This window comes from Heterocephalus glaber, unplaced genomic scaffold (assembly GCF_053883595.1).
Source record: "Heterocephalus glaber isolate CG9 unplaced genomic scaffold, H.glaber_assembly_v1.0 deba00001532, whole genome shotgun sequence".
Lineage (NCBI taxonomy): Eukaryota > Metazoa > Chordata > Mammalia > Rodentia > Bathyergidae > Heterocephalus > Heterocephalus glaber.
In genome coordinates, this window is record NW_028258330.1 from 12,511,024 (window position 1) to 12,533,447 (window position 22,424).

Genomic DNA, 22,424 nt, shown 5'->3' on the forward strand with positions numbered 1-22,424 from the left:
ATGGTCAGGGCAGGAGACTGATGAGAATCTCGTTGTGTTTCATCTTTTGTCTCTAGAACCTGATAGCATCATTGAAAAGGCATCTCACTCGGGCATGATCAACCCCAGCCGGCAGTGGCAGGCACTGAAGCAGAACACGGGAGTTGCCCACTTTGAGTACCAGATCCGTGTGACCTGTGATGACTACTACTACGGCTTTGGCTGCAATAAGTTTTGCCGGCCCAGAGATGACTTCTTTGGACACTATGCCTGTGACCAGAATGGCAACAAAACGTGCATGGAAGGCTGGATGGGCCCCGAGTGTAACAAAGGTGTGTGTGTGTGTGTACACATGTGTGCACTGGGTGAGTTACCCAGCCCCACTTGCCTGTTGCTTTGAGTGTCAAGTTCTGACCCCAGCAACTGTCAGGTGGCAGGTTGCCATTTTGGGCAGGGCAGGTGTTTACCTGTAATCTAGGACTAAAGCATGAAGATGCTGAGCGTAAAGATGCTCTTGGTGCACCAGGCAGGGCCCCTCTACCAGCTGGTATCCCCATCCCCCAGCTGCTGTGAGTGTTGGCTGCTAATTGCTCCCAGCTGCTCCTTCTCTGGAGGAATTGTCCTGGGCTGAGCAGGAACCGCTCCATGCCCATCTCTTGAGCTCAGTTTAGGGTGTGACTGACAAAAGGGAGAGAGACAGAGGCAGCCCCCTTTGCCTTGTGCTGTGGGGGAGACGGTCAGACTGCAGTGCTGCCCCTGGGTTCAGGCTGAAGCCAGACTCCATCTGAGACCACACCCAGGGTCAGCTTCTTCCCCTGCCCCATCTGCCTTTCTCGTGGATGCCAGTCCCTTCTCTGGCTCAGGGGAACCTGATGACATGGTGCTGGGTTAGCCCTGCTGAGCTTGGGTGGCCTTGCAGAGAGTGCTCCCAGGCCATCTGCAGGACTGCAGTGTTGAGGGAAGGAAGAAATAGCCCTGGCTTTCCTACTCAGGTAGGATTGTGCTTGCCTGAAGTATAAGCTTTCAGAGTTCTTTGCTGTGCACTGTCCTGGCTACTTTTAGCAATTTGGTGGGTAATTCTAGTTAACCATATACCATTCCCTCATGAATAATAATAAACTCCACATACCTTACATGATAATTAAATTCTTTCATGATAAACCCAAATTTTTAAAAAATGAATTTTGAGCTATGACTGAGGTGGAGTATGAGGGAGTGTGCAGGTGGCCTGGGAAATACTGAAGAGTAGCAGTATAAAAAGGATAGCATTTCTGGAATTCCAATGAAGAAGGAATTGATGAATAGATTTTAAATAGTTGTGTTTGAAAAATCAGTAACAGTTACTCAAAATCTGTAATGACATTTTTTAAATGAAGGAGAGAATTGCTTTGTTGAGGGTACTTTGCAGAGATACCAATGGCTCTGGCTCCCAGATTAGCCTTCCAAATTAAGCCAGCTTGGTTGACTTGGTTACCCCATGAGATTTTTGAAACCAGGCATTTGGTGGGGAGTTTTGAAGGGGGGCTGGGCCTCCACTGAGGATGCCCTGATGATAGGATGGAGTGGGAGGGATGGGGAAGAGAATTTGCACCCCTTTCTTTTGGTAAGGGAGGGCAGGTTGTTTGGGCAAGATGGGAATGGACCAGGCAGGCACAGGAGCAGGGTAGCTGCAGTGGAGGATTAGGTAAGGACTCCCTTGCCCCATCACGTGTCTGCATTTTGTCCCCCAAACAGTATCACGTTTGGAGGATCTGCTAACATGGCCTTGAAGTTTAAAGCTGGATTGTTGTTGGGGCCCCTCCCATCTTCTCTCCTTACAATGGGCTTGTTACGAGATCTCTTAGAATCATGAATTTTGTAGGCTTGAGGTACTAGGTCATTCTCATGACGCTTGGCAATGCAAGATGCAGGCAGTGTGCTAACACAGTCTTCTCTGCTCTTTCACAGCTATTTGCCGACAGGGCTGTAGTCCCAAGCATGGATCTTGCAAAGTTCCGGGTAACTGCAGGTACATGACTAAACTGGTGTTTTGTGATTTCCTTTATCTTTTAAAAAATGTTTCTTTCAGTGCAGCAGAGGGACTGACTTTATTGTGAATATGCCTTTTTCTCTGGAAGGATGAGAAAGCTTTAAAAAATTCAGATAGGCACATCCGAAGCTTATTAAATTATACCAGCTGTCTGGTGGAATGTGCACACCACTTCTCTAGGAAAAAAAAAACAACAACTTAGGAGCATAGCCAGTGATTCTTGTATTAACTGTTCTGTAAATTGATAACATGTTTTTGTAATCTTCCCTTAAAGTGCTAATGGACTGGATGGAGGGACCCGGGCTTTGTTTCCTTGGGGCTGTCTACCACCACCACCACCTCCACCTCCACCACCACCACCTCCTCCTCCTCCCCCTCCTCCTCCCCCTCCCCCTCCCCCTCCCCCCTCCCCCCACTTTTCCCATCAATAGACGAAAGTCCAGCATTCTTTAGAATGGGATTAGTACAATCTCCTAGCCCCTCTGCAGTGGGAGCTGGGCCAGTGCTGAACAGTTAATGGCTGCGCTGGAATCTTGTCAATTGAGCCTGATGAATGTAGACTTTTCCTGCTGGCCTTTGAAGTCTGTTCTTTTATGGTCCAGGAACAATGCAGAAACCAAAGGGAGACCTACCCTGACTGCTTCAGGATATGGTTTGGGGGACTTCTTGAAATGTATATCATGCCAATTTGAGAAAGTCTTGTTTCAGGGAATACTGTTGGAGTCTGGGGCATTTTGACAGCATCTCACGCTTTACTCTCCAAAATTATAAGGATTAGCAGATTTAATGTGACACTAAGTGGATCCTTTGGGCTTGTCACCTTTGTCCCCAAAGCTGCTGTGACTTGAGCCAAGGGAAGTTTATAAAACAGTTCAAACCAGTGCACCTCAAAGGAAGCTGGTACCTGGGGCTCTGATTAAAATGCAGATTCTGTTCCACAACTGGAGTAGGCTCAAGGTTCTGCATTTCTAGCAGGTGGCCGGAGGGCAGGCAGTACTGTTGTTGATAGGACCTTATTTCAGGAGTCACTGTCCCACACCTTGATTCTAAATTGGAATTCCCAGGATTAATGAAGGAACTGTTAAAAGTACAGGTTCCTGGCCTCCACTCCACTGTGACTGAAGCCCAATGTCATGGTTTAGCCCAGGAATCTGCATTGGGCCAGCTTCAGGGCAACTGGAAGTAAAATTAAGAGCAGGTTGCGCCAAAATGGTCTCATCCTACGTTTCTGGAAATTTAATTTTCTGTGAGACTCAGGGGATTCACCCATGGGTGGCAGCTGACTGTGGTGCTGTCAGATGCCAGGTAGGAATCCACCTACAGTATGTCTCCCTAATTAAGGGTGTTCTGGAGAAAGTAAGAACTCCAGAGCCATTAGGGCCTAGGAGCCTGCTTCCTGCTCAGATGAGTATCAGTGAGGCCATCCTGATTTGTGCTACTGTCATCAGAATAAACACTGCTGCTGCGCAGGAGAGGGCTCTCTGAGCCAGAACAACAGGCTTTGTTTCCAGAATTTACCCCTTTCTCTTTCGAAGTCTCACCTCCCACTCCCTGCCCAGACACGCACTGGTGCCCTTATTTACTTAAGGTGCAACTTTCCCACGCAGTATTTGCATAGTCTCCCAGCCCAGTTCCTTCACCCTGCCTTGAAAGAGAATCAAAACAGAACCTTCCAGCTAAGGAAGTTCAGGTTGTATCCTGCTCCAGAAATAGTTGCATAGCAAGTAACAAGTAAGTTGTCTTTTGGATTATGTACTACACTGGTTTTTGTTTTCTCCCCCCGGAGGAGAACACTTCACTGATTTTTGTTGTTCCCAAGTAAACTTGGGTCCTCTCTTCTTGGTTGCACATGTCTGCTTTATTGCAAGCCTGCCAATAACATCAAGCTTAATTATGAATCATCATATGAGGAAAGGCACTTGAATTTCTCATGAGAATCTTAATCATGTATTATTAAACTGGGCTAACTTGGTGGATGCCTCTTTTGGGGTCAGTATTTTTATTTGTTTTCTTTTGAAGTCATCCGTGGCCTCTTGTGGTTGCTTTTTCATGCTTGGGGATTGAGCTCTCGTTAATTAAGAGGTTAGGTTGGGTCCTCAGCTGTTTCTCCTTGCTTTTATTAGGCAAATTGAAGAGGTAGAGCTATCCTTAATTTAGAAGGATAAGGGAAGACAGCAAGAATATTGCTATCTCCCAGACAATTCCTCTTGTGTTGCCTTTTAGGCTAAGAATATTAGCCAGACAGAATGGATTCTCACTCCTCTACCTCCCACTAACTTGGATGTCTGTCTGTCTTTAAAAAAAAAAATTATTTGTATCAGATGACTTTTATTTTACTCCTTCGAATAGTCACTTGTCATTTAGGCTGAGGCTCTATTTTATATAAACCAGAATTCAGTGTCTGATTAATATTAAACCACACATTCTAGTGGTTCTTTGTGTTTGGGTGTGGACACCTTGTTTTTAGAAATTAGGAAGTGGTTAGTCAGTATTCTCGGGGTGATTCGATTCTCAGCCGTGGGTGATTAGCTATTAGCTAGATCCCTATAATTTTCCCATAACAAGGATTTGCTAGCTTGCCTCCAGCTCTCTGCAACTGTAAGGCAGTTGAGGGGCTTCAGGGGATGTTTTCCAGAGTTACAACGGAGCAGCTTACCAGGTGTGGTTGGTTCTAATCATGGCTTTTCCCAGGTCCTACTCAGGGAGGATTGTGCACAACCCGAATTCATTTCTCCATCCGGCGAGTTGGTGGTGTCCCCTGCCTTTCTCCCATCTCTTTTGTTAAAGCTTGATGTTTGAGAAGGCAGTTAAAGTTTCCGAAGGCTTGAAACTTGAGGGGAGAGTGGTTTGAGACCTTGTCCCCACCAGGTGAAGGTTTATGTTTGTGTTTTTGTTTGGGGATCAAAGGCACCATTTGGCCTCAAAAGAGTCTGATGAACAGGGTGCTTATAAAAGAAACTCAACTCCCCCAAAACTAGATAAACTAAGATGACCTTTCTTTCTTTCTTTCTTTCTTTCTTTCTTTCTTTCTTTCTTTCTTTCTTTCTTTCTTTCTTTTTCTTTCTTGCAAAGTGAGAAAAATAATAAATTAGCATGAGCAGCCATGGTAATGGGTGATAAATTATCTGTGGACTTGGTTCCCAGTGTTGTTTCTTCTCTCCCCTCCCTTCCCCTGCAAAAATGGACTTAGAGATGCTGTCCTGGTCTGTGCCTCCTGTTTATTTGCTTTATTAAGCATCACCATGCTGTGCTTTCCTGTTGCACTTGGTTTCTTATTGGTTTCTGTGCACTGGGGTCGTGACTTGCTGCTGAGACAAAGCCCAGCAGAGCTGTAAGCGCAGCGCTGGAGGAGACATTCGCACAGCTTTTGTCACTGGATAGTCCTTTCCTTCTATGGTCTGTCCCAACTGGGTCCTAGGATTAATTTATTCCCACCCTTGGCTCATCATGGGAGCTGAGAAGAGAATGGCTTTGTCGGGGCACCCACACACCCCTCCCCAGACAGCCGTCCTTTTGTTGGAAGTCAGCTGGGAGAAGACGTTGGCCCAACTGTGAAAATGTTTGTTTATAAGAAGCACGCAGTAGCCCCAGCAAGCCTTGACAATCTGCCATCCTGTCCCCCACAACAAAACAAACAGCCTGGACTTGTGCTAGTCTGTGGTAATTGTGCAGACCCCCACGATGTTAGAAAGGCTGAATGGGGTGTGCTCTCGTCTGTCCGCAGGTGCCAGTATGGCTGGCAAGGCCTGTACTGCGACAAATGCATCCCACACCCGGGATGTGTGCATGGCACCTGCATCGAGCCCTGGCAGTGCCTCTGTGAGACCAACTGGGGTGGCCAGCTGTGTGACAAAGGTACGCCCTCCAGGAGGGGCCCAAGTGGAGGGCAGACCTGGGCTGGTGGACAGTGTTGATTTGGCTTTTACTTTTACTCATTTGTATCTTTTAAGGTGGTGTTGGGGGTGGAACCAGGGCCTCCAGCATGCTAGGCAAGCGCTCTATCACTGATCGACACCCTGGTCCCTGTTTATCTCTTTTCAGGGGGTTTCTTTTCTGAGTTTGACTTTGCACTTAATGATATGGGGATTATTTTACTCAATTTTGGTTTTATTTTTGAATGAGGAGTGGGATGAGAACTGTTGGATTAGGAATCTTTACTTTTGTCTCTTTGTGACTTTGGGGTCTTTTTTTTTTTTTTTTTTTTTTTTTTTTTGGCAGATCTCAATTACTGTGGGACTCATCAGCCGTGTCTCAATGGGGGAACTTGTAGCAACACAGGTCCTGACAAGTATCAGTGTTCCTGCCCTGAGGGGTATTCAGGACCTAACTGTGAAATTGGTAAGTGGTCCAAGCTGGGTGAGATTCTTTTGCTTAATTTTTCTGTACACTCAGTTTAAAACACACACACACCTAAGAAAAGATAACAAGCTTAACTTTGTAGGCTATTTTTTATTTCAGCCCTTCTGTGGGTTCCTGAAACCTCTTTTGAGTCCTTAGCTTTTTAGGTGATGCTGATTTATGTAGGACGAATGTTCCATCTCCAAGGTGGGTTGGAATGTGGCTGGAGACAGCTTAGTGAGAAAGATGAGTTCCTTCCTTCCCTGGGCACAGCAGAGTTACATCACACACTTGCTTATATTTTTTTGAGATGGTGGCAGAGGTGGGGGAGGATGTAATGGAAAGCAGGGTCCCTTGCTGACTGCTCTCCTGGTTCTACAGCTGAGCACGCCTGCCTCTCTGATCCCTGCCACAATGGAGGCAGCTGCAAGGAGACCTCCCTGGGGTTCGAGTGTGAGTGTTCTCTGGGCTGGACTGGGCCCACGTGCTCCACAAGTAAGTGCAGGTGTTGGGCTCTGTCCATTCTGGAGGATCATTGTGTCAAGATTTGGGGTTGGCAGAGACCTGGGTTTGTCCAAGCTATGGGCTTAGTAACACATCAGTCTCAGTGGGAGAGGGGTGGGTGCAGTGCATGGTCCCCCAGCACCCCATCCTACCTGCCAGGGAGCACACATGTCGGATTGGCAGAAATTCCCTCCTGGAATAGCTCATTCCTTCACATGTGCTTCCTGGAGCTCTGGCTCCTGAATCTGGTTGTTCTTCAGCCACGGCGAGGCTGCCCTTAGGGCAGGTTGCTACTACTGAATTTTGTCATAGTGCTCCAAGAGAAATGACCTGCCTTCAAAGTTAGCTTGGCTGTTAGGCTTGGTCAAATGTCAGAACCCCCTGGACCACTTTACAGCACAGATCTCTGGGTGCCATGCACCCCTCCAGAGTTAGCAGCCTGTAGCCTTTAAACAAGCTCCTGGAATTGTGAGGGGCAACCATCCAGGTCTGAACACCACTGTCCTTGGCACCCGATGGCAACCTGTGGTTAAGGATGTGGGCTGTGGGGTTCCCTGGCCTGGGCCTGCAGTGCCCCCCGCAGAAATGAATTGGGAAGTGTGGCACCTGGTGTATTATATTGGGGGAGACTTGTAAGCAAATCAGAGGGATAAGGTTTTCTGCCTGTTGAGTGTTGATTTTTTTTATATGTGTTCGTGTGTGTGTATCTTTGTATCTTTTCAGGACCTCTCACTTCCTTTAATAATAAAGATTAGGTAGCTCTGGGTGTCCTGTGTTCCCACTAGGTTGATGCTCTGCAGGCATCCAGCTGTATGTCTCCCTCCCCCCACTGCTTGGGGGATTAAATGAACTGGGGCAGTGAGGGATTTAAAGCTACCCTCAAGGCTTGGGCTTTATTGTCACCATGACACTTGCCCTGCTGTAGCTTTACTTGTAGCAGGTGTCTGGCTTTTAGGTGAAGGGTGCTCATGTGAGAGGTGGTGTGTTACATTATTTAATTGCCAAATGTATTGAAATTAAACTGTCCCCTCTTTTCTCATTGAACAGACATTGATGATTGTTCCCCAAATAACTGTTCCCATGGGGGCACCTGCCAGGACATGGTTAATGGATTTAAATGTGTGTGCCCTCCACAGTGGACCGGCAAGACATGCCAGTTAGGTAAGGAAATTCCAGCGATTGTAGTTCCAAACCCAGGTTAGCTTTCTGCTCAAAGCTGTGAAGAGAGAAGAACGTGTGGCCGGCAGTGTGAGTTTGAACTCTATCATACTAAGGAGTAATTTGTTATCAGGAATTTCTGGGCCTGGGAGAAATAACTTGAATGCAAATGAACTAGCTCTTTTCGGCCCTGTGGGAAAGTCAAGGAATTCCTTGAACCATGTCAATCGTCTGTCCAAGAAGTGTTCAGCTGGGTTCCAAGCAGGGATGATCTCATGAGGAATGAGCTGTCTGCATTCTTTTTGCCACATTTAAATCCCAGCAACTAGGCTATGTTGGCTTCTGCACAGAAATGCGCAGTGGCTTTCTGCTGTTCTGTTGGGGGCCAGTTGTTAACCAGCAGCTGAAAAGTTATCAATTAGTGTTCCTTATTGGATATCGTTAGGGAGAGAGCTCAGATGTGCAAAATACAGGGAATCTAGTATTTCTTATTTAGCTGGCTTGCTGGCGTCTCATGCTGCAGATGAACTCTATTAGTGTGGTGCATCTCTAGGTGGGGGGAGGGGGTGTAGAATGCCATTTCTCATTGTTCATCCTTACTTTCTTTCAGATGCAAATGAATGTGAGGCCAAACCTTGTGTAAATGCCAAATCCTGTAAGAATCTGATCGCAAGCTACTACTGTGATTGTCTTCCAGGCTGGATGGGTCAGAATTGTGACATAAGTGAGTGACTGTTTTACTTCAGATTTTCACAAAACTTGAGTGGTGAAGACACTTGGCTGCCCATCCCTGGGCTCTAGCTCCAAGGGGGTTTTTTGGGGTTTTTTGTTTGTTTTTTTCCATTTTGTGGTTCTGGGAATAGAACCCAGGACCTCATGTATGCCAAGGAAGTGTACCACCACCCAGTGCTAGAAAAACCTTATAGTGGGGAATGTTTTTGGAGAGGGAGTGGTGAGGCAGCAAGGAAAACATACAATTTATCAGGCTCATTAGCAGCTAAAACTGCCCATACTCTGATAAGGTGGCTAAAACAATGATGTGAAGTTTCACTCCCTCAGTCTGGGAGAATTAGGGAGAGTTCCCACCCACTATAATAACCTTATCTCACAGGAACCACACAGGAAATCTGATTTGAAACTTTTATCTGTCCTGAGTGAGGAGGCTTTTCAGTTATTCCCAGTTTCAATGTCAAGTGCCTCTTTAAAAGGATGACTTATTTATTTTTCAGATATAAATGACTGCCTTGGCCAGTGTCAGAATGATGCCTCCTGTCAGGTATGTAAATCTTTGCTTAAATGAAAATCTTAAGAAATCCTAAGATTTATGTGACTTTGGGAGGACTCCGTGACCATGAGATTTGAAAGTGCAGGTGAAAAGCAGGTTCTGGACGTTTCCTTAGGCCTCTCATTACCCCAGGCCCCCAAGGCATGTCCAGAGAAACCTCTAACCTGGGCTGAGTTTTGTTGGCATTTGGCTCTTTCAGTGAATCGGCTGAACCTCAGCAGTCATGCTAAACCGCTAAAGTTATGTTTGTGGAATACATAGAAAAAAAGCATGTTTCTCCCCCTTCTCCTCCTCCAGGACTTGGTTAATGGTTATCGCTGTATCTGTCCACCTGGCTATGCAGGCGATCACTGTGAGAGAGACATCAATGAATGTGCCAGCAACCCGTGTTTGAACGGGGGCCACTGTCAGAATGAAATCAACAGATTCCAGTGTCTGTGTCCCACTGGTTTCTCGGGAAACCTCTGTCAGGTGAGTGGAGGCAGAAACCTCCGATGGCCATGTTTTTTTACAGCAGAGCCTCCTCTTCTTTCCTTCCCCCCTCTCCAGGTTTTTGTGTCCTGGCTTTCAGGACATCTGTTAACATGCTCCACTAGGGAATCTCTGCTAGCCAAATGCTGGTGGAAGGACATTTCCAGATGATTTCCCCCTTAGTTCCCATGGCCCATCTGTTTGGCTCTGTGTTTGGTTTTATTTCCTCCTTGGCTCTGTCTCCCACCCTGCCCTATGTTTTTGAATGCTTACCTGGCTGTGGTGGTCCCTAGAGCATAAAGGTGTGTTATATACACAGTGTCCCCTTGTAGAAGTGGATGGATGAAGGGGTCAGTTCTCGGTGTCTCAGATAATGACACCTCTGTCCTCCTCCCAACACTTGCAGCTGGACGTAGATTACTGTGAACCCAACCCCTGCCAGAATGGGGCCCTGTGCTACAATCGTGCTAGCGACTATTTCTGCAAGTGCCCCCAGGACTATGAGGGCAAGAACTGCTCGCACCTGAAAGACCACTGCCGCACGACCCCCTGTGAAGGTACCTCCCTCCCTGGCACCCAGCTGTCTCCACACCTCCTTTGTCCCTGATGTGCCACTTCCTCTTAACATTCTTAGAAGCAGTATGTAGGCGAGGAAGACTTTTCTCTGATCGCTTAGGGAAGCCAGAACACGCGGGAGAAATCCTCCAGTGGAGGAACCACGTGTTACAAATAGCCCAGGGGAGAGCGCGTGAAGCCCATTTGTCATTCCGGTCCTGGGTGGGTTAATTGGCAGTTCTGAGGCACTGTCAGAGCTCTGTCCAACTGTGGAGATGTCCTGTATCTCATTTCAGCCTGAGTTCAGTGTCACAGGAGCTGCGGGCCACATGTGGCCACTGAGCACACGAGCCATGATTGGCAAGCTAACACTATTTAATTTTAGCTCATTTAGATGTAGATAGCCACGTGTGGCCCATGGCTGCTGTATTAGGTGGCACAACCTTTAATTAAAGCCTAGCTGTAAGTTTATCCTCTAGCCTTGCTTAAGTAAAAGTGAGGAAGGAAGCAGAACTGATCTTTTTCCTTAGCAAGCTTTCCCCAAAACGGGTAGCTATCAGAGGTGGGATGAACGGGCCCACAGGCGTGTAGGCTTCTTGACTACATAGTGACAAAATGCTTTAAAAATTCCCCTGGCATCTCCGCTTTGCTTGTCATAGTGTAAGGAGGCACGTCGTTGGAGTCCTGGTCCCTGGGGTGCCTCTTGACTTCTTACCCTCATTAGCCAGAGGGTGCCCGGCTCCAGCATGGAGGCATGGTGTCAGTCCTTTGCTTAGGAATGCTGTGGCTTTGATCTGATCCTGAGCCTGTCTTCTAGTGATTGACAGCTGCACTGTGGCCATGGCTTCCAACGACACGCCTGAAGGGGTGCGGTATATCTCCTCTAACGTCTGTGGTCCCCACGGGAAGTGCAAGAGCCAGTCGGGAGGCAAATTCACCTGTGACTGTAACAAAGGCTTCACGGGAACGTACTGCCATGAAAGTAAGACCCCTGGCTGGGGAGTGGGGAGCATTTGAGTTGAATTGCCTCGATCAGAAACTAAGGCTCAAGTGACCATTACATTTATCGTTACATCTGGAATCTAAGACTGAGGTTGAATTCAGTTGACTAGATGACTCTAGTCCTTCTGAGTCTCCATATCTATTTTGGAATGTTCTGGAATCTTACTAATTTGAGTAGTCCCCCGTTTCTGTAGAAGTTTCTTCCCAGGCCCACCAAATAACTCTGCAAGTGAGGGTGTTACGTAAAATGGGGGAGGCACCATCTGGAAGCTTCTGCCTCATTGGAGAAAGTCAGTTTAGAGAGGCACTAGGTGCATTTTCTTAGATGGCCATGAAAACCATGGGACAGGGCTTGGTTGGGGCATTATCTGACCTTCAATTTCTCATGTTTATTGTTTTCTTCCTTTCACAGATATTAATGACTGCGAAAGCAACCCCTGTAGAAATGGTGGCACTTGTATCGACGGTGTCAACTCCTACAAGTGTATCTGTAGCGATGGCTGGGAGGGGGCCTACTGTGAAACCAGTGAGTCTGTGGTTCTTTGGGACTGACAGCTCTGGGGTGGGGGGATTCCCCCTTAACCTGGGATGTCTTTCTCTGTAGTGGAAATTTCTGAAGGTATGTCCCCAACAATTTCTGCAGTGGGGCCTAGTAGCTTGCATTTATTAATGCTGAGGGACTTTTGCTGGGGAGCTATAGAATTAGACTGAAAATGAAGGTGGTAAATATTCCTGCTTGCAAGGAAAGGCACTTTTAATATCGGTCCATCTTGATTTTAATTTCCATGGGAATTCAGAACGCTATGTCTTCCCTTGCCTAACTTGTGTCATTTAAAGTTTGGAGTGACTTTAGTTCTTAAAAAGGGACATGGAAGTGGAAAATAGGGGGTTAGGGGAAGCTGTAGAGGAGTGAGAATGGACCTGGGATTTTCTTCAGCTCAGGTCTTCTCTTTGGTTCTAGATATTAATGACTGTAGCCAGAACCCCTGCTACAATGGGGGCACATGTCGAGACCTGGTCAACGATTTTTACTGTGACTGTAAAAATGGTTGGAAAGGAAAGACCTGCCACTCACGTAAGTGTTTGCCAGCTTGAGTCCTGGCTCTGTACTCTGTGAGAAGGACCAGCAGAGCCTCACACAGATACGTTCTTCTTCCAGGTGACAGCCAGTGTGATGAGGCCACATGCAACAATGGTGGCACCTGCTATGACGAAGGAGATGCATTTAAGTGCATGTGTCCTGGTGGCTGGGAAGGAACAACCTGCAATATAGGTAACTTTCTGCCCCATCTGAGTGTCTCCTGGTGCGCTCCTGGGTCTGGGTTTTGCCCCTCTATAGGCAATTTCTGGATCCTCATGGCAGGTGGTCCTGTCCTTGTCTTGCAGCCAGAAACAGTAGCTGCCTGCCCAGCCCCTGCCATAATGGGGGCACCTGTGTGGTCAACGGCGAGTCCTTCACATGTGTCTGCAAAGAAGGCTGGGAGGGGCTCATCTGTACACAGAGTGAGTGTACTCCCCCTTGAACTCTCCCAGGGCTGCTGGAGCATATCCTGACACCCTTGGGGACTTGCAATTGAAACCAGAAGCAGTGTTGTTTGATGTCTGCTTGTGTATCACCTGGGTTCATATTAATGACTTGATGGGCTACAGTCCTGACCTGGGCATGAGAAAGTTGCTGATGAGATAAGTGGAGACAGATGGCGTCTCAGATCCCAGTGCAGGGGCTGACCAGCCTGCTGTCTTCCATTCTCAAACACTCCGCAGTTCCCTCCCCGGGCCTCTTCCTGTGTACATGTGTCCCATGACAAATGAAACTCAGTGTGCTGCAGGCCTGGTTCCAATTCAGCAGAGGTTTTAAGCATATTTGGCTGGTGTTAACTGCAACTTTATCATTCGGGTGTTATGGAAATAAATGGTATTTTTACTTAGGGCTAAGACCCCTTTCCCAGCTGAAGTCCTCACTGTTGTTCTTTCCTTTGCAGATACCAATGACTGCAGCCCTCACCCCTGGTAAGTGTGACAACTTTGAGGCTGGCACTTGGTGGCTATAGCATGCATGGGATCTCCTGGGGATTGTTTAAAGTGCCGGTTCTGATACAGGAGGTCTAGAGTGGGGCTCTGCTTTTCTAACAAGCTCCCAGGTGGCCCTCATCCTGCTGCTGCATGGACCACACTTTAATTAGCCAAGTTGAGTCTTCATTTAGAGCAGTGATTCTCAACCTTGGCTGCACACAGGAATCACCCAGGGAGCTTTTAAAAGTCCCAGTGCCTGAGCTGCAACCGAGACGTAGGAAATGAGATTCTCTGGGATAGGGCCGAGGCATCAGTATTTGTAAACCTCCCAGGGCAGGGGGCAAGTGCTGCCAGGGGTTGGAGCCAGGGATTGTAACTGGCATGGCTACGAGTGACAGATGGAGTCATGGACCTGGAAGTTGCTAACTGAGCTGTGGTCTCTGCTTTCTTCTTAGTTACAACAGTGGCACCTGCGTGGATGGGGACAACTGGTACCGGTGTGAATGTGCGGCAGGTTTTGCTGGGCCCGACTGCAGGATAAGTAAGGAGTGGCCCATCTGATTTTCCCAACTGCTTTCCTCCCTGTTCCCCTCCTTGGCCTCAGACTTTTTTCATCTTTAAAAACAGTTAAGGCCATAGTTCCCTTTAAGTAGCCCTGACAAAGCAAGCAATCTGCCTCCAGCCAGGATTAGGGTGCCTGTCTGGGGCCTCCCAGATACCATGTGTGGTCCCCTGTGTGGCACAGCCCTCCTCGTTCCTTGGGAGAGTGCTGGCCACAGAATCTGATGATTAAGCTACACTGGGGCCCTGAGGAGAAAGTGTGCTTTTCTTTGTGAGTAACTTGAAATTATGGGCAAGCGGGTGCTAACCACAGGGACAGTGCTGTAGGACCAAACTAACGCAGATGGAAGAGACTGGCTTTCCTTCAGGGCCCGGGCCGCCGTGGGTTTGACCAGGCCCCAGAGAAGTGATGAAAGCAGATAAGTGGGAAGCAAACAATGCAGTTTCTCAGACAGCTGAAAGTTTATTCTTTGTTTTGAGCTTTTGACCTACATTCTACATGCTGTTTCTTTTACCAAGAAATGGCGATAGAATAGTTGTATTACTGTTTTTCAGTTCAAACAATCCTCAGATTGTTTGAAATTTTACTGATGCTTGAAATCCCCAGATCTGGACTTCAGCACTAGATGGGGACAGTTTGGATCTGTTTGATGCTCCTAAATTGAGAAGTAGCAACTTAGAGCCTCGGGGATATGTTGAGTGTGCTGCCTGTTTCTAAAAATAAATTTTAGAAACACTTATATTTTTTAGTACAGGGGATTAGACACAGGCTTTTGCACTAAGCTACATCCTCAACCCTTTTTACATTTTTTTTGTTTTGAGACATGGTCTTGTTGAGTTGCCCAGGCTGGGCTCAGACCTCCTGTGTCAGCCTCCCAGGATACTGAGATTATAGGCACGCACCACCACACCTGGCTTAGTTTTACTGGAACGTAGCCACACTTACTCATTTACCTCTTATCTGTGGCCACTTTGATGCCACAACAGAAAGAACTATTTTTTTTTTTTGGTACCAGGGATCGAACTTGGGACCTTGTGCTTGCAAGGCAGGCGGTGGAGAACCACTGAGCTAAATCCCTGGCCCTGAACTGAGTATTTGAGACAAAGACCCTGTGTCCTGCAAAGCCTGAAATATTTACTGTGACCTTTTTGAGTAAAGTTTACTGGCCCTGATCTAAATTGTACTGTCAGAGAAAAAGGAACTTCAGTTAAAATTGCTACTGCCCAAAGTGGTTCTCAGCTGTTAGATGTCAGGATGATGATGCTCTCTGGGGTTGGTGACTGGTAGCACCTTTTTGAGAGATTAATAATCTCTTTATTTGGGCACTGGTTACACGAGTGAAAATTTGCCAAGCTTACAATGATTTGAGTGCTTTTGTGTCTACAAAAAAACTTTGCCAGCTGCCGTAGAGCCTAAGCTTGAATTATTTCTTCTAGACATCAATGAATGCCAATCTTCACCTTGTGCCTTTGGGGCGACCTGTGTGGATGAGATCAATGGCTACCGGTGTGTCTGCCCCCCAGGCCATAGTGGTGCCAAGTGCCAGGAAGGTATGTGTGCCAGGTCCCTGTTGCCATCCATGTTCCTTCTGGGTTGACCAGTTTGACTGCTCCTGAGTGGGTGCCATGCTTGGGGAGGGAGCATGCAGTGGAGGCTGTAGGGAAGGGGACGCGTGAGGGGTAGCTGTTGATTTCCGTCAGCTCTTGGAGTAATAATGCTGTGTAACCATCTGAAAACTTGGTAGCTTGCTGTAAGTATTTATTTTTGGTGGTGGTGGAGTACGGGGTAGACAGAGTGGTTGTGCTGTGGCACGGATCCAGGTTAACCAGCAGGAGCTATCTATGGGCCATGTTCTTTTCACAGGCACACAAGTCACCAAACTTAGTGGTGAGACCCTGGTTAAAGGGTGTCTGGGTCACACCTACTGATTGCATTAGCCAAAGCGAGTCACATGGCTGGGTGAAGATGTCATTGAGGGTGGGGAGCACACATACCTGATATAGAAGGAACTCTTGTCACATGGCAAAGGGCATGGGTGTAACTGTTTCATAACAGGGAGAGAGTAAAGTATTAAGAACCATGATCCAGCTGTGGAAGAAGAAACTCCTACTCATACATCTTCACTTCTCAGTTTCAGGGAAACCTTGCATCACTATGGGCAGTGTGATACCTGATGGGATCAAGTGGGATGATGACTGTAACACCTGCCAGTGCCAGAATGGACGGATTTCCTGCTCCAAGGTTAGGGCATGAAGGTGGCCAAGTTTCCCACAGTCCCCACAGTTGTGGGGTAGATGTTCCTGCTAAGCTGCCAGCTTCTTTTCCCTTTCTCTAGGTTTGGTGTGGCCCTCGACCTTGCCTGCTCCACCGAGGGCACAGCGAGTGCCCTGGTGGGCAGAGCTGCATCCCCATCCTGGATGACCAGTGCTTCGTGCGCCCCTGCACTGGTGTTGGCGAATGTCGCTCTTCTAGTCTGCAGCCAGTGAAGACCAAGTGCACCTCAGACTCCTACTACCAGGATAACTGTGCAAACATTACATTCACCTTTAACAAGGAGATGATGTCACCGGTAGGTTGACAGCTTTAGCTGGGAATGGTGTGTGTCCGCTTGTTTTAACAGAAGAGCATCATAAGCTAGGATCTACTTCTCTTTAGCCTAAATTCTTGTCTTCAGCAGTGAGGTTTGAATTTAACCAGAGTTCAACGAGAACATCAGCCCTCTTTATTCTTTCTGATATCTTATGTGTGCGGATTTTTAAAAATATTTTAGGGTCTTACCACAGAGCACATTTGCAGTGAACTGAGGAATCTGAATATTTTGAAGAATGTGTCTGCTGAGTATTCAATCTACATAGCTTGTGAGCCCTCCCCTTCAGCAAACAACGAAATACACGTGGCCATTGTGAGTATCAGACCTGTTCACACCTCATTATTTGATTGCAAGGGAGTTAAAATTCAGTTAGCCAGTATCATATGGAGCAGTGACATTGAAAACATATGTTGTCCTACAATTTTAAATAAAGGTTCTTTTAAGTATCCCCCAAGTCAAGTCTGACAATTCTTTTTCCAGTCTACTGAAGACATACGGGATGATGGAAACCCTATTAAGGAAATCACTGACAAAATAATCGATCTTGTTAGTAAACGTGATGGAAACAGCTCACTTATTGCTGCTGTTGCAGAAGTGAGAGTTCAGAGGCGGCCTCTGAAGAACAGGACTGGTAGGTGTCAAGTGGGATGGTCCCTTTTTGTGAGGACTGTCAAAGTGATCTCATTACACCATGCAGCAAATCCTGCAGGTGAGGAATTGTCGGGTAGTGCCCCTCCCACCTCCCAGAGCCTCTCAGTTGGTGAGACAGCTGAAGTCAGCCAACTTGACCAAGGTCACACTGGCTGCTAGGGGCAGAGGTTCACCTGACTCTCCCTGCCAACAAGCTATGTGTTCTTGCTGAGAGGCTCCCATGGGTCAGGTACTGTCTAGGTCTTCTTCGGAGCCCTGGAGCAGAACACCACTGTTCCCTGAGCTTGACACTGTACAAAGCCTGATTTGGCATTTTGGGGTCATGGCATAGCCTGTCTTGAGCACTGTGAGGCACTAGTTAGATGGATGGCCTGATGGCCTTGCATGACATCCAACCTCACCTTTTAAGGACCTCAAGCACCATTGTTCTTGCTAGGTGAGAAATAAGCATATAACCACGGGCATTTGAATTGCTTAGAGTAGGTTTTTGATAATTCTGAAATCCAGTTTTAGTCATGAGCTGCCTAAGTAGCCAGATTCCCCTGGACTTACCCAGACACTGTTCTCCCATGTGGAGTCAGAGACTGTAGGAGCTGCCGCCCTGCCTGGTCTCTCTGGGAACAAGTGTCAAGGTCTCCTGGGGACCTGATCCTAGCACTTGCTTAACAAGCTGTGACGTGACAATATGCAGTTGTGGAAAGGGACCTGTCCCACAGTGCCCTCTCGGGGACTGTGGACAGGAGAACCCCTACTGGTATTCTTTTGTTCCTGTAGTGTGATGGCTTTTTTTGTCTTTTGGGAATTAATTCGCTCTGTACGTGCCCTACAGATTTCCTGGTTCCTCTGCTGAGCTCTGTCTTAACGGTGGCTTGGATCTGTTGCTTGGTGACGGCCTTCTACTGGTGTGTGCGGAAACGGCGGAAGCCAAGCAGCCACACTCTCTCGGCCTCTGAGGACAACACCACCAACAACGTGCGGGAACAGCTGAACCAGATCAAAAACCCCATTGAGAAACATGGAGCCAACACTGTCCCCATCAAGGATTACGAGAACAAAAACTCCAAAATGTCTAAGATAAGGACACACAACTCAGAAGTTGAAGAGGATGACATGGATAAACACCAGCAGAAAGCCCGGTTTGCCAAACAGCCAGTGTACACACTGGTAGACAGAGAGGAGAAGCCCCCCAACAGCACGCCAACTAAGCACCCAAACTGGACAAACAAACAGGACAACAGGGACTTGGAGAGTGCCCAAAGCCTAAATCGGATGGAGTACATCGTATAGCAGATGGTGGGTGTTGCCACCGCTAAGTAGTCAGAGGGCACTTGGGGCTTGTAGTTCTTTAAATTCTGTGTCACGCTCGAGTCCGAGGCTGTTGTTGACTTAGAATCCCTGTGTTAATTTAAGTTTCGACAAGCTGGCTTACACTGGCAATGGTAGTTTCTGTGGTTGGCTGGGAAAATCAGGCGCTGCGTCTCACAGCTATGCAAAAATTAGTGGCAAGTGCCCTGGGTGTGTTATGTCCCCTGCCGCCGTCACCTCGCCATCAGGCTCCCAAGACACTGCCCAGCCCCCCAGTCCTTGAGCTTCCACTTCTGCCAGATGTCCTAAAGGTGATGCAGTCTTAGGATCATAGTTTTATTTATATTTATTGACTCTTGAGTTGTTTTTGTATATTGGTTTTATGATGACGTACAAGTAGTTCTGTATTTGAAAGTGCCTTTGCAGCTCAGAACCACAGCAACTATCACAAATGAGTTTATTATTTATTTTTTTTATTGTATTTTTTTTGTTGGGGGAGGGGGGACCCTGATGTCAGCTGTTGCTGGTAAAATGAAGAATTTAAAGAGGAAATGTGTCAAAAGTAGAATTTTTGTATAGTTATGTAAATAATTCTTTTTTATTAATCACTGTGTATATTTGATTTATTAACTTAATAATCAAGAGCCTTAAAACATCATTCCTTTTTATTTATATGTATGTTTAGAACTGAAGGTTTTTGATAGCATTGTAAGTGTATGGCTTTTTTTTTTTTGAACTTATTTTCTCATTACTTGTTGTCTATAAGCCAAAATTAAGGTGTTTGAAAATAGTTTATCTTAAAATGTTAGGATGGGCTTCTGTGCCTGGGTTACTGATACTGATGGAATTTTTTTGTACGACGTCAGATGTTAAAACACCTATATAGCATCACTTTAAGACATTTTAAGGACTGACTGAGGCAGTTTGAGAATTAGTCTAGAACAGGTTTTTGGTTTTTTTCTTCTGCTTTAGACTTGAAAAGAAGAGACAGGCAGGTGGTCTGCTACAGAGCAGTTTAAGGGAACAAGTTGAACTATGACTTAACGTAGTCAAAATGTGAGTGGTTGAATATCATTTAAAAATATCCAATTGTGTGAAGTTGGAAGCACACTGATCTTATTTTGTAAATTCTGATTTCTTTTCACCATTCGTATGTAATACTGAACCACTTGTAAATTTGATATTTTTTGTTATCTACTGCATTTAGGGAGTATTCTAATAAGCTAGTTGAATACTTGAACCATAAAATGTCCAGTAAGATCACTGTTTAGATTTGCCGTACAGTACACTGCCTGCCTTAAATGAGGAAATCAAAGTGCTATTACAAAGTTTAAGATCAAAAAGGCTTATAAAACAGAGTAATCTTGTTGGTTCACCATTGAGACCGTGAAGATACTTTGTATTGTCCTATTAGTGTTATATGAACATAAAAATGCATCTTTGATGTGTTGTTCCTGGCAATAAATTTTGAAAAATATTTATTAAATTTTTTGTATAAAAACATGGAACAGTGTGGCCTCTTCTGAGCTAACATAGTCCTGCCCGGTTTTGCTGTATGCCTTTGCTACCCTGACTGATCTGTGCTGGTTATCAGGTATAATAGGCTATGCCTGACAGGGGCAGGGGTGAAGAACTGAAAGGCTTTTCAACCACAAAACTCACTGAAGTTCTCAAGAAACCTTGGGGCTGCTGTGAAGCTGGAGCTGTGGGAGCCTTGATTCCCTTGTTATTCAGTAGCAAGTGTGAATACTGCTTGAATAAACACCACTGGATTAATAGCGTGTAGTGTGGAGGTGAATTGTTTGGGAGCACTCATGGGAAATGCTCACTGTAATAAAGGGGTTTTAAACAGTTTGGAATTGTTGTTTGGGGGATGAAGAGGGAGATTTAATGCTTGTCTCCCCCCTCTGGCTATCTGAATTAACACTGACACCCTGCCACCATAGACCATGCCCTTGAAGCTTTGGTGCATGCTCAACCATTAGGGTGATTTCCTCATTGCACAGTAGGGAGTAGGAGGCTTTTGGTGTTAGGGCTGCATCATCGCCTTGGCTCAGAGAGTGAATGCTGGGCTGGCCTTGCCATGCAGCCTTGGGGTCTTGTCTGCTTGGCCTTCCACGATGTTCCAGGGTCTGGAAGTCCTCAAAGAGCTGCTGCTCTTTGGCTGCTGGGGACTAGAAGCCAACATGGCATATTGGTAGAGAGTTTTCCTGTCCCCATATTGTGGGGTAGGGACACTGCCTCAGACTTCTCTGCAGCAAGGCAGGAGTTCTGGTGACAGACAAATGGACAGCATCCAGTAGCTGAGTGGAGTCACTGGGAGTTCCTTGCTTCAGAAGCCAGATTACCCTTCTTGAGTTGTTCCCCAGTGTGTCAGCATTCAGGCCCATCTACCTACCTGGAGTTTTCACAGTGTAACTCCAACGGGCACAACAAACTTTGGAGCAAAAGGCTGACAGGGATATTTTTCTTCTTAGGAAACTAATTTTACTACTAGAGTAGAAATTGTTCTCAGATGGGCAGCTTGTTCAATCATGGATGACGGTGGGCTTTGTACCCCTGGCTCCTTGTGCATAAGGAGAGACCAAGAAGTACTGAGAGTCTGTGGTGGCCTTTGGTGGCCAACAGCATGTTGTGGCTCACTGACGAGGCAGCCTAAAAGACTCAGCATGAATGAGTCTAGATTCCCATGATAGCATCCTGCCTTGGTGTAGCAATAGTTTATCATTTCTGCAAGGTTGTGGGGGGAGGAGCAATATAGACCCTTAAGCCAGGAGACAGTCTGGTTTAGCCATGCTAACTTCAAACACCATCCTGAAGCAATATCTTGTTCTGGGGGTTTTTAAACTTGTATTCTGTAAGACCCCAGAATTCTTTGGTAAGCTGCCAAATGGTTTTGTGCCAAGAAAAAAAAAATGAGCCTTTGCGATTCTTCATTCCAGGAGGGAAGTGATCTTGAGATTCAGGGGTGTTGTCTTAAGGAGCCTTCCATCCCAGACATTCTTTGGTAGTGAGAGGTTACAGATCAGGCTCCTGGGCAAGGCTCAAAAGTCAGGATCTTAATTGTGAAGAGAGAAGGAAACAGCAGAGCCCTGGTTATCATGGGCTTAGCGATGTGGAAAAGGGATTCTCCTTTACCACTTCCCATGAACATTCTCAGCCCTCTTTAAAGGTGCTGTAAGAGTCCAGAAACTTGGCTAAAAGATTCTAGCATTATAATATACTGTGAAATCACAGGAAAGAATTAACTTAAAGCTGGTTGCTTTAGGATGAGAAACTATCCTGAGAGTCTGGATTTAACACAGTATAGAATTAGAATAGAAAAGGGATAAATCGTGACTAAAAGTGAGACTAATCATAACTGTGACTTGGCAAGTGAGTTTCTCTTAAATGCAGATATCCAGGCCTGGCCCAAGACCTGCTTTGATCAGACTCACCAAGTTTAGGCCTGGGAACCTGCATTTTCAACAAGCTCTCTCCCCCACCTCCTCCTCATCTCATGTACCATAAAATTGGAGAACAACCCTGCTAAAGTTCTAAAGTATAAGCTCTTCACTAATTACAATGTTTTCTCTCCTTGTTAAACTGAATTAAACAGCCTGGAAGCTAGTTTGTTGTAAAATTGCCACCTGATATCATTTTTAAGTAAAATAATTACATAGCCCCTTGAGCAAGTTGTGGTCTAAGTGCTTCATCTTTACTAGCTGATCTGAGGGGTCAGTGAGTCAAGGTTAAATTTTTTAGTAATATTTCCTAGGTACCATAGAGTGGAGAGGAATGAGGGTGTAGGTTCCCCACCTTTCTAAATGGCTTACACCTGTCTCACATAACAAGTGTACAACTAAAAACCAGTTGCCTTTAAAGAAAAAAATGTCCTACGGGCCTACAGGGGTTTGAACTTGGGCTGAGCAATAGTCCACCACTTCCGTTTGGATTGTGGGTCTCTCTTGCCTCCACTGGGAATGAGAAACATGAGTTCAGA

At 46.4% G+C, this 22,424-nt stretch overlaps 1 protein-coding gene across 1 annotated transcript in view; it reads left to right on the top strand.

The window, feature by feature from the left end:
• The window catches only part of Jag1 (jagged canonical Notch ligand 1), a 35,394-nt gene extending 15,173 nt beyond the window's left edge, over positions 1–20,221 (top strand). The window contains exons 4-26 of the mRNA XM_004840824.3: positions 57–311; positions 1,927–1,987; positions 5,733–5,863; positions 6,227–6,346; positions 6,728–6,841; positions 7,898–8,011; positions 8,619–8,732; positions 9,238–9,284; positions 9,591–9,764; positions 10,171–10,321; positions 11,137–11,301; positions 11,734–11,847; positions 12,283–12,396; positions 12,481–12,594; positions 12,708–12,824; positions 13,304–13,331; positions 13,790–13,875; positions 15,333–15,446; positions 16,028–16,137; positions 16,232–16,465; positions 16,667–16,798; positions 16,967–17,117; positions 17,967–20,221. Coding sequence (XP_004840881.1) covers positions 57–311; positions 1,927–1,987; positions 5,733–5,863; positions 6,227–6,346; positions 6,728–6,841; positions 7,898–8,011; positions 8,619–8,732; positions 9,238–9,284; positions 9,591–9,764; positions 10,171–10,321; positions 11,137–11,301; positions 11,734–11,847; positions 12,283–12,396; positions 12,481–12,594; positions 12,708–12,824; positions 13,304–13,331; positions 13,790–13,875; positions 15,333–15,446; positions 16,028–16,137; positions 16,232–16,465; positions 16,667–16,798; positions 16,967–17,117; positions 17,967–18,424 — 3,218 coding nt within the window. The 3' untranslated portion in view covers positions 18,425–20,221. The remainder of the gene's footprint in view (positions 1–56; positions 312–1,926; positions 1,988–5,732; positions 5,864–6,226; positions 6,347–6,727; positions 6,842–7,897; positions 8,012–8,618; positions 8,733–9,237; positions 9,285–9,590; positions 9,765–10,170; positions 10,322–11,136; positions 11,302–11,733; positions 11,848–12,282; positions 12,397–12,480; positions 12,595–12,707; positions 12,825–13,303; positions 13,332–13,789; positions 13,876–15,332; positions 15,447–16,027; positions 16,138–16,231; positions 16,466–16,666; positions 16,799–16,966; positions 17,118–17,966) is intronic.
• The last annotated feature ends 2,203 nt before the right edge of the window (positions 20,222–22,424 follow it).